Below are 16797 nucleotides of genomic sequence, written 5' to 3'. Positions count from 1 at the left end.
GGTGTCACTTGTTAAAACTACTTCCATCAATGTAGATGAAGGGGAGGAGACAGGTTCAAGAATGATTTTTAAGCCTTGAGACATGGATTGTGTGTGTGCGCCATTCAGAGGGTGAATGGGCACGACAAAATATCTAAGTGCCTTTTGTATGGTGCCAGGTGCACTGTTTTGTGTCAAGAACTGCAACGCTGCTGGATTTTTCACACTCAACAGTTTCCCATTGGTGTATCAAGAATGATTAACCACACAAAGGACATCCAGCCAACTTGACACAACTGTGGGAAGCATTGGAGTCAACGCGGGCCAGGATCCCCGTGGAATGCTTCCGACGCCTTGTAGTCCACGCCCTGACAAATTGAGGCTGTTCTGAGGGTGAAAGGGGTGGGGGTGCAACTCAATATTAGGAAAGTGATCTGAATACTCCACGTTTTTCATATTTTGGACGCTGAACCAAAACCAAAACCTAATATTAGAGAAAGGGAACCTGAGTGAACAAATAACAAAACATAGTAATACTTAAAAAAATATGTATTTAATAAACAAAGTTATGCAACACACAATGTGTGAAAAAGCAATTGACCGCTTACACTCAATAACGGGTTGTGCCAGTGACTGCAACCAAACGCTTCCTGTGGTTGTTGATGAATCTCTCACATCACTGTGGAGGAATTTTTGCCCACTCTTCCATACAGTACTCCTTTAACTCAGTGACATTTGTGAGTTTTTGAGGATCAACAGTACATTTCAGGTCCTGCCACAACATCTCAATCAGGTTTAGGTCTGGATCTTGACTAGGCCATTCCAGAACTTTAAATGTGTTACTTTTCAGCCATTCTCATGTAGACCTGTGTTTTTTGGTTCTTACTGTGGAATGCAGGTCTACATCAGAATGTCTGAAAAGCGACACATTCAGTGTTCTGGAATGGCCTAGACAAAGTCTAGTTAAAGCAGTTCTACATGGAAGAGTGGTCAGAAATTCATCCACAGGGATGTGAGAAAGGGATCAAATCACATGTTTTATTTGTCACGTGCGCTGACCACAACAGGTGTAGACTTTACTGTGAAATGCTTACTTTACCAACAATGCAGTAACATTTGCAAAAAAATGTAACAGGAAATTGTAACACAATAAAATAACAATAACGAGACTATATACAAGGAGTACCATTACCGAGTCAATGTGGGGTACGAGGTAGTTGCGGTACAGTAAATGAGGTAACATGTACATGTAGGTAGTGTGACGACCCTCCCACCCTGTCTGCCGAATTCTCTCTTTGCTTTTGTTTTCCATCATAGGATGTCGGTGGGCGGATCCGGGAGGTTCGTCAGCGAAATGAAACACACCTGGGCTCGGGTTCGACCCAGGGTTTCTTTGTGTTCATTTGTTTTGGAGCGTTTCCACACCCCTCATTATCACCACCTATGCAAGCATCCACTCACTTACAATACTGAATACACACACCATTGTTACTTGTATATTGTTGACTTTATTTAATAAAAATGTTTGTCATTTCATTATCTCTGTGTTTTCTCCCTCTTGGTTACGGGCTACGAGGCGGTTCGTAACAGTAGGGTTAAAAGTGACAATCAGGCAATCAGAATAGATAATATACAGAGTAGCAGCAGCGTATGGGAAGTGTGAAAGTGTGTCTGAGGGAGTGGCGTCAATAAGCATGTGTGCGTGTGTGAGCGTGTGTATTCTATATGTGTGTGTTAGAGTGCCAGTGTAGTATGTGAGTGTGTAGGTATAGTCCAGTGAGTGTGCAAAGAGCCGGTACCAGAGAGCCAACGCAAATATTCCGGGTAGTCATTTGATTTACTTTTCAGCAATGTTATGGCTTGGAGGTAGAAGCTGTTCAGGAGCCTTTTGGTCCCAACCAGTTATTGAGACTAACGGCCCTGCTACACTATAGCCATCGGGTGTCCGGCGTTGTCATCAGCTGTCAGACGTTGAGTAAACGCTTCCATTGAAATCAATGAAAGCTGCTCCACTGCCCATGTTGTGCCACATCCAATGGCAGTGTCCAAGCTCAAGAATCGCTGAGGTTCAATTCCCGATGGCTGACGCACATGTTCATTCCATCTGGGTAATGTGTCGTACTGGATTGCTAGTACAAAAAGTGAATTGCTTTGCCACATTTTTTGCAGAATTATTTTATTGCCGTGTTTAAAACAGGATGCATGTTGTGGAATATTTTTTTATTCTATACCGGCTTCTTTCTTTTCACTGTCGATGAAAGATAATTCCAATTTGACATTATGGGGTATATTGTGTCTAGGCCAGTGACAAAGTTTCCACATTCAATGATTTAAAAAAACAGGCTGTAAAACAACAAAATGTGGAAAAAGTGTGTGAATACTTTCTGAAGACACTGTAGCTAGTTACATTGACTAGCTAGTTACATTGACTAGCTAAGTTCACAATGTAAAAAGCCACTTCTGAAAGTAGAGGATCCTTTAGTACAACCACTAGCAACATTTTAATGAATAAACGGAACAAAGCTATTGTCCTTACGCATAATCAATGAATATGGTACAGTACAGTAAGGGAAAATAGAATAAAGAGGCTCTTCCCCTCTGCTCCTCTCCGCTTTCAAAACAACATGCTCTGTGTGGCAGGTAGAACGTCACATTGACACGACACTGATGGCAAAGCAATGCTTATAGTGGAGCTGAAGTGTAAAGGGGCAATTCATTTTCCACACAGGGGAGTTGGGTGTTGCATAACTTTGTTAATTAAATAAATCAAATAATTATTAAGTTATTTATTCACTCAGGTCCCCTTTCTCTAATATTAGGTTTTGGTTGAAGATCTGAGCATTCAGTGTCCAAATTATGCAAACATAGAAAAAATCAGAAAGGGGAAACTACATTTTTCACACGTATAATGGCAGCTATAAAAATTGGACCAGTCAAAAGTTTGGGCACACCTACTCATTCAGGGTTTTTATTTATTTTTACTATTTTGTACATTGCAGAATAATAGTGAAGACATCAAAACTATGAAATAACACATGGAATCATGTAGTAACCAAAAAAAGTTACAAATCAAAATATATTTTATACTTGAGATTCTTCAAAGTAGCCACCCATGACTTGATGACAGCTTTGCACACTCTTGGCATTCTCTCAACCAGCTTCCCCTGGAATGCTTTACCCAACAGTCTTGGAAGGAGATTCCACATATGCTGAGCACTTGTTGGCTGCATTTCCTTCACTCGTGGTCCAACTCATCCCTAACCATCTCAATTGGGTTGAGGTCAGGTGATTGTGGAGGCCAGTTCATCTGATGCAGCACTCTATCGCTCTCCTTCTTCAAATAGCCCTTACACAGCCTGGAGGTGTGTTGGGTCATTGTCCTGTTGAAAAACAAATGATAGTCCCACTAAGCCCAAACCAGATGGGATGGCGTATCGCTGCAGAATGCAGTGGTAGCCATGTTGGTTAAGTGTGCCTTGAATTCTGAATAAATCACTGAGTGTCACCAGCAAAGCACCTCCACACCTCTTCTTCCATGATTCACAGTGCAAATCACACATCCAGAGATCATCATTCACCTACTCTGCATCTCACAAAGAGACGGCGGTTGGAACCAAATGCCTCAAATTTGTACCAAAGGACAGATTTCCACCGATCCATTGCTTGTGTTTCTTGGCCCAAGCAGGTCTTTTCTTATTATTGGTGTCCTTTAGTAGTGGTTTCTTTGCAGCAATTCAACCATGAAGGCCTGATTCATGCAGTCTCCTCTAAACAGTTGATTTTGAGATGTGTCTGTTACTGAAACTCTGAAGCATTTATTTGGGCTGCAATTTCTGAGGCTGGTAACTCAAATGAACTCATCTTCTGCAGCAGAGGAAACTCTGGGTCTTCCTTTCCTGCGGCGGTCCTCATGAGAGCCAGTTTCATCATAGCGCTTGAAGGTTTTTGCGACTGCACTTGAAGAAACTTGACTGACCTTCATGTCTTAAAGTAATGATGGACTGTTGTTTCTCTTTGCTTATTTGAGCTGGTCTTGCCATAATATGGACTTGGTCTCTTACCAAATAGGGCTATGTTCTGTATACCTCTCCTACCATTTCACAACAACTGATTGACTCAAACACATTAAGAAGGAAAGAAATACCACAAATTAACAAGGCACACTAGTTAATTGAAATTCATTGAAATGCATGCCAAGTGTGCAAAGCTCTCATCAAGGCAAAGGGTGGCTACTTTGAAGAAACTAAAATATATTTTGATTTGTTTAACACTTTTTTGGTTACTACATGATTCATTGTGTTATTTCATAGTTTTGATGTCGCCACTATTATTCTACAATGTAGTAAATATTCAAAATAAAGAAAAACCTTGGAATGAGTAAGTGTCCAAACTTTCAACTGGTACTGTATTTACCTATGACAATTCTGATTAGTCTTATTTATACTGTTATGTAGACCATAATTGGTCTTTAAACGACGCAAAGAAAATACTAACCACACTATGTTCTTGAATTGAGCTGTCCTGAGCGGCGAGAGCAAGTTAAACCCAACTGTACTTACTTCAAATGTGCCATCTAGACCCTTTGCCAAAATAAAGGAAACATGAAAATAATAGGGTGTTGGGCCACCACGAGCCAGAACAGCTTCAATGCACCGTGGCATAGATTCTACAAGTGTCTGGAACTCTATTGGAGGGATGCGACACCACTCTTCCAACAAGAATTTCTATAATTTTGTGTTTGGTTGATGGAGGTGGAAAGCGCAGTCCCAGGCGCCGCTCCTGAATCTCCCATAAGGTGTTTCAACGGGTAACTGAGGCGGCCATGGCATATGGGCTACATAGTTTGTGTGTTCATCAAACCATTCAGTGACCACTTGTGCAATGTGGATGGGGGCATAGCCATCGTAGCCAAAATAATGCCCAGAATAACAGGCTGCCCAGTATTTTTTACATGAACTTAAGATTGATGGGATGTTAATTGCTTAATAAAAAAATCAGGAACCACACCTGTGTGGAAGCACTAGCTTTCAATATACTTTGCATCCCTTATTATATTATTTACTCAAGTGTTTCCATTATTTTGGCAGTACATTCCATTGATAAAGTACACTAGTGCCATCTACTGGTAGTATAACTGAACAGCATGATATTGATAAACGCTCACATGAACCTATAAAGATGACGTTTGACAGACAAGATTGAGGCTTTAGGAATCTGTCTCAAAACAATTTATTCATACAATAATCAAACTTACATCCTTTGATAAATGTGTACAAAAACCCTGCAGTGCTGCAATCATAGAGATACATCTATGCCTCCAACAACAATTGAGTGTATTCTTTTACCATTTCACTTGTCCATATCCACATGAATTGCGCTAGGCAAACCAAAGTCCACATTTCTGTCCGATGGAGACCGACTGGTGATTGTATAACAGGCCACAGAAAGGTCTGGTTGATGATGCGTTTCCTGTTCAAAGAGGTTTACCTTTCTCAGCACTTTCTCTTAGCTTCAAACTTGTAGACGGCAGAGGCATTGACCGTCTCTTTGCTCACCTTCACCTTCTTGTTCTTATCCTGGACAGAGAGGAGACACCACAGAGATGGTAATACTGTCTAACATTCTATCATTTAGTGTGTCATCGTATTCTGTGGGAGACGCACACAAGCACAACGAGGATCAAAGAAACCTCCTATATAGTTAACAAGCAGGCTGTTCTTTCTAGAAATAGACGCCTCCTTTGGGACAGTGGATAGAATCGAATGGATTAGAACAGAACACAATTTAAAAGCCTAGAATTAAGTACAACTTATCCACCAGAGGGGGGAAACGTACCTTTGGACTTTCTAACATGTGAAGCGCCTAGAAATACCCCATCAATACAACTATCATGGGGAAATCCATGTCTTTCCCAACCACCGACGTAAGCATTACGAATCATTAAGTTTATATGGCTTGCGGTCATCTCCTACTCACGTGTAGGTCTTTGCGTGTCTGGATCTTCTGGCCAATGACAAACATCTTCTTCTCGCGGTCAATCCGCTGGGACAAGATCTTATACTGGTGCTTCCTCTGTCTGGCCAACTTCTGCAGAGAGGAAAACATACGCAACCATCAACACATGTAACAGAGAAATACTCTGTAGAGAGTTGAATAACCACACACCACCATAATTGAGAAATATGAGAAATCTTCTGAGTTTATGCTAACAAAAAGGCCTTAAAATGAGACTGGAATGGTCTAAAAAGAAATGTGCAAAATCGACCCACCCGGTGCCCTGGGCGAGCTAAAACGAATGCACCCATTGCTGAGGATCAGTGTGGCTATCAGGCTACACGGGGGCAGTCCCGACTGACCTTTATCACGAGAGGCTCCACGGCACCCTGGATGGTCTGGCTCTCCAGCGTATGGAGGGTGGGCCGGTTGTACACTCTATCCACCAGCTCAGGAGCTGTATCCAGGTGGCTGGCCAGGTCAAAGTCTGCTACTGTAGTGGAACACAAAACCAGGCGATATGAGGGCTCTGTCTGTTTCAGATGGTCTTTAAAAACAGTCTTCAGTTAAAGGAAAGATTCACCCATCTCATCTCTGAGCAATGTTCTAAAGATTCCCGGGGACATTTCATGTTTATCGGAGCTACTAGAGGCTTTATGAATATGGGCCCTGATTCCTAGGTGTACAAGAAGAACGTCTGTACGTATGATGAAAGTGGGAGTTAATGTCCTTATGTATGAAATATCCAACACAATACTACAAAATAACACTGCCCCGTGTGTATATACAGTTGAAGTCGGAAGCTTACATACTCATTTTTCAACAACTACACAAATTACTTGTTAAACTATAGTTTTGGCAACTCAGTTAGGACATCTACTTTGTGCACGACACACGTAATATTTCCAACAATTGTTTACAGACAGATTATTTAACTTATAATTAATTCACTGTATCACAATTCCAGTGGGTCAGAAGTTCACATACACTAAGTTGACTGTGCAGTTAAACAGCTTGGAAAATTCCAGAAAATTATGTCATGGCTTTAGAGGCTAATTGACATCATTTGAGTCAATTGGAGGTGTACCTATGGATGTATTTCAAGGCCTACCTTCAAACTCAGTGCCTCTTTGCTTGACATGGGAAAATCAGAAAAGAGCCAAGACTTCAGAAAGAAAATGATGGACCTCCACAAGTCTAGTTCATCCTTGGGAGACATGTCCAAATGCCTGAAGGTACCACATTCATCTGTACAAACAATAGCATGCAAGTAGAAACACCATGGCACCACGCAGCCGTCATACCGCTCAGGAAGGAGACGCGTTCCGTCTCCTAGAGAGGAACACACTTTGTGGGGGTGCTTTGCTGCAGGAGGGACTGGTGCACTTCACAAAATAGATGGCATCATACTTCCAAAGTTGTGGCAAAATGGCTTAAGGACAACAAGGTCACGGTATTGGAGTGGCCATCACAAAGCCCCGACCTCAAGCCTATAGAACATTTGTGGGCAGATCTGAAAAAGTGTGTGCGAGCAAGGAGGCCTACAAACCTGACTCAGTTACACCAGCTCTGTCAGGAGGAATGGGCTGAAATTCACCCAACTTATTGTGGGAAGCTTTTGGAAGACTTCCCAAAAAGTTAAACACAAGTTAAACAATTTAAAGACAATGCTACCAAATACTAATTGAGTGTATGTAAACTTCTGACCCACTGGGAATGTGATGAAAGAATTAAAACACTACTATTATTCTGACATTTCACATTCTTAAAATAAAGTGGTGATCCTAACTGACCTAAGACAGGGAATTTTTACTAGGGTTAAAATGTCAGGAATGGTGAAAAACTGAGTATAAATGTATTTGGCTAAGTTGTATGTAAACTTCCAACTTCAACTGTACTTTGCTTGGTGTTTGCATTAATGTATTCCTCTACCTTCTTGCTTTGAGTCCAAGTAGAAGGTGTGCCCGTTTTTCTGTTTGCCGTCAGCGTCCAGGAGATGGAGTTCTGATTTCAACCTCTCGATTCTCTGAGGGCAATTCAAAACACTTAAGCCTGCACCATCACCACTGTATACCACCATTGACAACTTCAGTGATTTAACAGAGTGAGTACAAGAAAGCAACAGTCTGCACGTTGCACTCAACGGGATAAATTAACAGTTGATGTTGTTCAATTGCTTTTCATAGGCTCTTATTTGTGCTGACTGGCATAGGTTCACCTCACAATTTCACACTGTACATACCGTAATTGCTGGACTATTAAGCGCACCCGAATATAAACCGCACCCACTGAATTATTTAAAAAATATGTATTTTGTACATAAATAAGCCGCACATGTCTATAAGCCGCAGGTGCCTACCGGTACATTGAAACAAATGAACTTTACACAGCCTTTAAACGAAACACGGCTTGTAAACAAAAATAAATAGGCTTTAACGAAACACGGCTTGTAACAAAAATTAAACAGTAGCCTACCAAGCCTCCTCATGTGCACTGAAACCACTGAAGTCATCTCCTTCGGTGTCGGAGTTGAATAGCCTCAGAATGGCTTCATCCGATGTTGGATCGTTTTCATTGTCGCAAATACCCCGCTGAGCTCATGCTGCCCCTTCAACACGCAGCAGTCCAAACTTTCAAAACCTGTTTGATGATAGTGGATTTTTTGACAATGCTCCACGCTGTCAGGACCCACTGGCAGACTTGACCATAAGTTGCTCTTCGCATGCGGCCCGTTTTAGTGAAGGATTTCTCCCCACTTGTCATCCAAGCCTCCCACTGAACACGGAGCGCCATCTTAAATGCACGATTTACACTGATGTCGAGTGGCTGCAAATACTTTGGGCCATCTGCTTTTCTTCCCTCTGAAAGGTTTGTTGTCTTTTTGCACTGAGTCAGTTCCTCACACTGCTGTTTAGAAAGTCTTATCGACTCATTAAGGCCAAGCTCCCATGCAGCAGCTCTATTTCCTTTTCCAACAGCCAGATCGATCGCCTTCAACTTGAAAGCTGCATCATATGCATTTCTCCGTGTCTTTGCCATGATGAGGGTGACAAAATTACTACCGTAATCAGAATGATGGGAAGTTTGAGCGCGCTCGATTTACGTCACATTATGTGACGGTGCTCAGTTTTTTGGCGGCATGAATCTTGTGAAAGCGGGAAAAATCCATAAATTAGCCGCGTCATTGTATAAACCGCGAGGTTCAAAGTGTGGGAATAAAGTAGCGGCTTATAGTCCGGAAATTACGGTATTCACAGCGCACTAATTTATCTAATCATACAGCTAAAAGGAAATAAGTTCATTCAAGAACACAAGGAACAGTTTATTCAAGTTTAAAAAGGCACCACACTGAGCTCTTACCTTGCCCTCAGCCACTCTCTTCATCTCTACATATCTGATATCCTGCGTCCTCATCACCTTCCTCTGTTCCTCTGTATTCTCCTCCTCCGTTCCTTTAGCCTTATTTGCCACATGCACTCCATCCTTTCAGAACACAAGAGGACCAGAGATGAGGGTATTCTATTATCAGACTGCAGAAATGGCACAACCATTAATCTATCATGTTTTACTTTCATTCTTATACCAGCGAGGATGAAATATGGACATGGTAAGACAGTCAAACATGAAATGACCGTATAAGCTAGCTATTGTATTAGCCCGAGTGCCAGTCTGTTTGTGCCATCATGCCAACTGATTATCACGCCTAACAATGAGCATGGGAGTTGGCAAGTGCACAAGCAGATCTGGGACCAGGCTACTCCTGTACAACCCGGACCCAGATCTTTGAGGTCTTACTCCATTGTGTTTGGCTTGACAATGACAAGAGGAGTTGACAAGACAGCACAAATCTGGGACCAGGCTAAGCAACATCCAACGAGTGATGACTTACCTTAAGCTGAGAGCTGACCATCTTAAAATAGAACTCATCGGGGTTTTTGTCCAAGGTTTTTTTTTGCAAAGCAGCAAGGGTGTTCTGTTTCTTGTGGTAGTCACTGAAAAGGTCGAAACAAAGCATATAAAGATCAGCAACCAAATCAAATCTGTACATGGACCACACATATCTAGCTGTGTGGGTCATGTGACAGTTCAGCAAAGGTGAATATGTGTTACTAGAATAAGCATGAATTAGATTGACTTACTCCGCGCGAAGTTTGTAATCCTTTTTCTTTTCAAGATGTCCCAGATGTTTTCTGAAAACAGGCTGTGGCACAAAATTCAAGATGATTAGTTAACGTTAGTTATTACAGTAGGCAACAGGAACCAAATTCACATTGTCATTAAATAGTTAGCAACATAATGCTACATGTCAACAACCACCAATCAATACTTTACACATTGGTAGCTGTACAAACAATAGCATTGCTACCTGGAAAGTTAACGCGTTAGCTAGCTAGCGATAGTAGCTAGCTAACGTAACAACTATCTCATCCTTACCTGGGATCTTTCTTTGTGATTTTTTTGTTGGGATTTCAATGCCTTTCTAAACGACGACATATTTCCGATTTTCAAAGTAAAATAATCTATAAAGTAGACAGTTCTTCCTAAAACAAGCAACTGCCTGACTAACTACAAAGCCAAGATGCAAATGCCTCAAAATTCTCCCTTAGTAAAACACGTGGGTATACAGGAAGCGCTACTTCACTTTTCATTTAAGAAGATTCGCTATTTCTTCGCTCTTCGCTGGCAACTATATGTAGTACAAATCAAACCAATGATATTATAGTGAGCTCTCTTGATGTTATGGTGGGTGAAACGAGTGATGACAAAATATTAATATATGTTTCGAATTTCCGTTAGTGTCATTATTCATATCAACAAAATAGACAACATCAAACTTTTGTTGAAATTATCGGATGCAATATTCGCAATTAAACAGTAGATGGCACTGTTACACACATTTTGAAAATTAACCAGGCACTCCTGCCCTGATGTTGAAGGTACTATGTGATAGGTATTTAGGTATGACGATGAGTCAGGCTTATGTGCGTATATTGTTATTAATGTCATTTTTCAGTGTGAATTTAAAAAGTAGCTTTAACTTTCGTTGTTGTGAGGATAATCAAATTAAAAATCAGCGATAAGACAACCAAATTAGCCATTCAGCCCAGTAAATCCTTTACTGTGTTGAAAGTTTTCCGTTAAAAGTTTTACTATGGCTTTAAAATATCAATTTTGGCAATCTTTCTTCAAGCAGACCAAGACAGATGCCAACATCCTGCTACAGAGACACTGAGCACACATCACCACATTATCTTTATATGGACTTTTTAAATCATCGGCATCCAAAACTGGGATCGTCCAGTCTGGTCTGTTCTGTCGCATGCTGCAAAATGCCAGGCTTGGAACCAGGAAAAGCTCCATAACAAACCCAGGTCACTGCGCTAGTCAGTTTATATGTCTTGGCCACAGTTTTGATGCTCCAAATTACTTAAGTCACCGCAATGAAGACCTGCTTTTGCCAAAGAAGTTGATTAACACAAACAGATAATAAACTCAGCAAAAAAAGAAACATCCTCTCACTGTCAACTGCGCTTACATTCAGCAAACTTGTGTAAATATTTGTATGAACATAACAAGATTCAACAACTGAGACATAAACTGAACAAGTTCCACAGACATGTGACTAGAAAATGAATAATGTACCCCTGAACAGAGAGGGGGTCAAAATCAAAAGTAACAGTCAGTATCTGGTGTGGCCACCAGCTGCATTAAGTACTGCAGTGCATCTCCTCCTCATGGACTACACCAGATTTGCAAGTTCTTGCTGTGAGATGTTACCCCACTCTTCCACCAAGGCACCTGCAAGTTCCCAGACATTTCTGGGGGGAATGGCCATAGTCCTCACCCTCGGATCATGGCAGAACACTGATATTCCTGTCTTGCAGGAAATCACGCACAGAACGAGCAGCATGGCTGGTGGCATTGTCATGCTGGAGGGTCATGTCAAGATGAGCCTGCAGGAAGGGTACCACATGAGGGAGGAGGATGTCTTCCCTGTAACGCACAGCGTTGACATTGCCTGCAATGACAACAAGCTCAGTCTGATGATGATGTGACACACCGCCCCAGACCATGACGGACCCTTCACCTCCAAATTGATCCCGCTCCAGAGTACAGGCCTCGGTGTAACGCTCATTCCTTCGACCATCACCCCTGGTGAGACAAAATCGCTGCGGAATACTGTGGTAACCATGCTGGTTAAGTGTGCCTTGAATTCTAAATAAATCACAGACAGTGTCACGCGCATAGCACCCCCACACCATAACACCTCCTCCATGCTTCCTGGTGGGAACCACACATGAGGAGTTCATCTGTTCACCTACTCTCCATCTCACAAAGACACAGCGGTTGGAACCAAAAATCTAAAATTTGGACTCATCAGACCAAAGAACAGATTTCCACCAGACTAATGTCCATTGCTTGTGTTTCTTCCTATTGGTATCCTTTGGTAATGGTTTCTTTGCAGCAATTCAACCATGAAGGCCTGATTCACGCAGGCCTCTGAACAGTTTATTTTGTATATCACCCCTACCTTGTCACAACACAACTGATTGGCTCAAATGCATTAAGAAGCAAAGAAATTCCACAAATTAACATTTAACAAGGCACACCTGTTAATTGAAATGCATTCCAGGTGACTACCTCATGAAGCTGGTTGAGAGAATGCCAAGAGTGTGCAAAGCTGCCATCAAGGCAAAGGGTGGCTACTTTGAAGAATCTCAAATATAAAATATATTTTGATTTGTTTAACACTTTGTGTTATTTGATAGTTTTTTATAGTTTTGATGTCTTCACTATTATTCTACAATGTAGAAAATAGTAAAAATAAAGATAAACCCTATAATGAGTAGGTGTTTCCAAACATGTGGGGCCACAGTGTCGCACAGTGTTTGGCCCTGTCCGGGGGTGTCCTCGGATGGGGCCACAGTGTCTCCTGACCCCTCCTGTCTCAGCCTCCAGTATTTATGCTGCAGTAGTTTATGTGTCGGGGGGCTGGGGTCAGTTTGTTATATCTGGAGTACTTCTCCTGTCCTATTCGGTGTCCTGTGTGAATCTAAGTGTGCGTTCTCTAATTCTCTCCTTCTCTCTTTCTTTCTCTCTCTCGGAGGACCTGAGCCCTAGGACCATGCCCCAGGACTACCTGACATGATGACTCCTTGCTGTCCCCAGTCCACCTGGCCATGCTGCTGTTCCAGTTTCAACTGACCTGAGCCCTAGGACCATGCCCCAGGACTACCTGACATGATGACTCCTTGCTGTCCCCAGTCTACCTGGCCATGCTGCTGCTCCAGTTTCAACTTCCACCTGACTGTGCTGCTGCTCTAGTTTCAACTGTTCTGCCTTATTATTATTCGACCATGCTGGTCATTTATGAACATTGAACATCTTGACCATGTTCTGTTATAATCTCCACCCGGCACAGCCAGAAGAGGACTGGCCACCCCACATAGCCTGGTTCCTCTCTAGGTTTCTTCCTAGGTATTGGCCTTTCTAGGGAGTTTTTCCTAGCCACCGTGCTTCTACACCTGCATTGCTTGCTGTTTGGGGTTTTAGGCTGGGTTTCTGTACAGCACTTTGAGATATCAGCTGATGTACGAAGGGCTATATAAATAAATTTGATTTGATTTGATTTGAACCATAACCATGTCGGAAATTACACACTCCCCATCTCTCTTGCACAAAAATAGTTATTATTAATACATTACATATACTGTCATGGGCATCGAAAGCATGCTCTTCTCCCCAGTGACATGGGGGTAAGGGGGTACAACACCTCCTTGGGGAACACCGCTCTCTCTCGCTCCACTTCCTGATACAATAATCAAAGGAGAGACCAGGCAAAGCCCACAGTGGCACCAGATCCCCAATCCCTAATCTCATGTAGAATCTCACTTTGGGAATGCTATGGAAAAAGCTCAAGAAGGAAGAGGGATATTCCACTATTCCACAAACCATCTTTTTTTCAGGGTTTGCACTATCTGTGCTCTATCCCCCATGACCACTTGACCACAAAGAATGTGTTTAATATGTGTGAGATTTGCCCAGCGAGCAGAATATTCTGCGGGTGATGAAGAAACCACTGAATGGGTTCAGTGTTTCCACTTTATGTCACTCACTTGTTCTTCATTTTCATCTCTAATGACCCTACTGTTTGGGGTCTGCCTCGGGGCCACTGTGATATACTAGTCCACTAACATGAGTCTAATTACCAGAACACAGACAGCACTTTAGGATTTAAGGGTTAAATAATGTCTGCGTAGATTTAGACTAATCAGCACTACAAGCCCAAATGCCTGTTGAATTATTGTAAGGGGTAAATAGTAGAATGAAGATTGTGAGTCATAACAAGTGGATCCTAGAGTGGGAGGACAAGAGCATTCGCCAAGGGTCAGGGATTTCGAAATACCCTTATGGTGGCAGATCAAGTCAAATCAAACTTTTTGTCACATGCGCCGAATACAACAATTGTAGACCTTACCGTGAAATGCTTACTAACAAGCCCTTAATCAAACAAAAGTACCAATTGTGATGTTTATGGGACATATTGGAGTGCCAACAAAAGAAGCTCGTCAAAGGTAATGCATGTTTTATATTTTATTTCAGCGTTTTGTGTAGCGCCTGCAGGGTTGAAATATGCTAACCCCTTTGTTTACTGCTGGTGCTATCATCAGATAATAGCTTCTTATGCTTTCGCCGAAAAGCATTTTTAAAATCGGACATGTTGGCTGGATTCACAACAAGTGTAGTTTTAATTGAGTATCTTACATGTGTGATTTAATGAAAGTTTGAATTTTATAGTATTTTATTTGAATCTGGCGCTCTGCATTTCCCCTGGCAATTGGCCAGTTGAGACATTTGCGTCCCGCCTATCCCTAACTAGATTTATCCAACAGTGCAGTTCAAGAAGACTTAAGAAAATATTTACCAAATAAACTAAAGTAAAAAATTATAAAAAGTAACACAATAACATAACAATAACAAGGCTTTATACAGGGGGTACCGGTACCGAGTCAGTGTGCGGGGGTACAGGTTAGAGGTAATTTGTACATGTAGGTAGGGGTGAAGTGACTTTGCATAGATAATAAACAGCGAGTAGCAGCAGTGTACAAAAGAAATGGAGGTGGGGGGCAATGTAATAGTCCTGTGGCCATTTGAATCATTTTTCAGTAGTGTTATGGCTTGGGGGTAGAAGCTGTTAAGGAGCTTTTTGGTCCTAGACTTGGCACTCCGGTACCGTTGCCGTGTGGTAGCAGAGAAAACAGTCTATGACTTGGGTGACTGGAGTCTCTAACAATTCTATGGGCTTTCCTCTGACATCGCCAATTATATAGGTCTTGGATTGCAGGAAGCTTGGCTCCAGTGATGTACTGGGCCGTACACATTACCCTCTGTAGCGCCTTACGGTCAGATGGCGAGTAGTTGCCATACCAGGCGGTGATGCAACTGGTCAGGATGCTCTCGATGGTGCAGCTGTAGAACTTTTTGAGGATGTGGGGATCGACCCATGCCAAATCTTTTCAGTCTCCTGAGGGGGAAAAGGTTTTGTCGTGCTGTCTTCACGACTGTCTCGGTGTGTTTGGACCATAATAAATCATTGGTGATGTGGACAACAAGGAACATGAAACTCTCGACCCGCTCCACTACAGCTCCGTTGATGTTAATGGGGGCCTGTTTGGCCCGCCTTTCCCTGTAGTCCAGGATCAGCTCCTTTGTCTTGCTCACATTGAGGGAGATGTTGTTGTCCTGGCACCACACTGCCAGTTCTCTGACCTCCTCCCTATAGGCTGTCTGATCGTTGTCGGTGATCAGGCTTACCACTGTTGTGTCATCAGCAAACTTAATGATGGTGATGGAGTTGTGTTCGGCCACGCAGTAGTGGGTGAACAGGTAGGACAGGGGGGGACTAAGTACACATCCCTGAGGGGCGTGTTGTTGCCTACCCTTACCACCTGGGGGCGGCCTGTCAGGAAGTCCAGATTCCAGTTATAGAGGGAGGTGTTTAGTCCCAGGGTCCTTAGCTTAGTGATGAGCTTCATGGGCACTATGGTGTTGAACGCTGAGCTGTAGTCAATGAACAGCATTCTCACATAGGTGTTCCTTTTGTCCTGGTGGGAAAGGGCAGTGTGGAGTGCGATTGAGATTGAGTCACCTGTGGATCTGTTGGGGCGGTATGCGAATTGGAGTGGGTCTAGGGTGTCTGGGAGGATGCTGTTGATGTGAGCCATGACCAGCCTTTCAAAGCACTTCATGGCTACCTACGTGAGTGCTACGGGGAGGTATTCATTTAGACAGGTTACCTTCGCTTCCTTGGGCACAGGGACTATGGTGGTCTGCTTGAAACATGTACATATTATAGACTCAGTCAGGGAGAGGTTGAAAATGTCAGTGAAGACACTTGTCAGTTGGTCCGTTCATGCTTTGAGTGCACGTCCTGGTAATCCATCTGGCCCGGCAGCTTTGTGAATGTTGACCTGTTTAAAGGTCTTGCTCACATTGGCTACCGAGAGCGTTATCCCACAGTCATCCAGAGCAGCTGGTGCTCTCGTGCATGCTTCAGTGTTGCTTGACTCGAAGCGAGTATAAAAGGAATTTAGCTCGTCTGGTAGAAATGTGTCACTGGGCAGCTCGCGTCTGGGTTTCTCTTTGTAGTCCGTAATAGGTAGTCCATAGTAGGATTCAATCTTCATCCTGTATTGACGCTTTGCTTGTTTGATGGTTCGTCTGAGGGCATAGCGGAATTTCTTATAGCCTTTCGGATTAGTGTCCCGCTCCTTGAAAGCGGCAGCTCTATCCTTTAACTCAATGCGAATGTTGCCTGTAATC

The 16797-nt window shown here is 42.6% G+C and overlaps 1 protein-coding gene across 1 annotated transcript; it reads right to left on the bottom strand.

Annotated features, from left to right (window-relative positions):
- Window positions 1-5191: 5191 nt before the first annotated feature.
- LOC109902145 (probable U3 small nucleolar RNA-associated protein 11) lies at window positions 5192-10637 on the bottom strand. The gene is made up of 8 exons (XM_020498255.2): window positions 10408-10637; window positions 10113-10174; window positions 9863-9965; window positions 9334-9456; window positions 7906-7999; window positions 6336-6466; window positions 5956-6066; window positions 5192-5555 (listed from the first exon to the last, which is right to left on the bottom strand). Exons 1-8 carry the CDS (start codon window positions 10465-10467, stop codon window positions 5472-5474), a joined length of 768 nt encoding a protein of 255 aa, XP_020353844.1. The 5' UTR covers window positions 10468-10637; the 3' UTR covers window positions 5192-5471.
- Window positions 10638-16797: the final 6160 nt, after the last annotated feature.

The sequence above is a fragment of the Oncorhynchus kisutch genome, linkage group LG13, assembly GCF_002021735.2.
Source record: "Oncorhynchus kisutch isolate 150728-3 linkage group LG13, Okis_V2, whole genome shotgun sequence".
In the NCBI taxonomy this organism is placed as follows: Eukaryota; Metazoa; Chordata; class Actinopteri; order Salmoniformes; family Salmonidae; genus Oncorhynchus; species Oncorhynchus kisutch.
This window is presented reverse-complemented; position numbering and strand designations above follow the sequence as displayed.

What these genes read in the sequence shown, in the direction of transcription:
- LOC109902145 (XM_020498255.2), bottom strand. Translation starts at nt 10,467, where the DNA reads ATGTCGTCGTTTAGAAAGGCATTGAAATCCCAACAAAAAAATCACAAA. An exon ending in ATCACAAAGAAAGATCCCAG is followed by an intron (nt 10,175 to 10,407) that starts GTAAGGATGAGA and finishes TTTGTGCCACAG; the next exon opens with CCTGTTTTCAGAAAACATCT. An exon ending in TGGTCAGCTCTCAGCTTAAG is followed by an intron (nt 9,457 to 9,862) that starts GTAAGTCATCAC and finishes GTGTTCTGAAAG; the next exon opens with GATGGAGTGCATGTGGCAAA.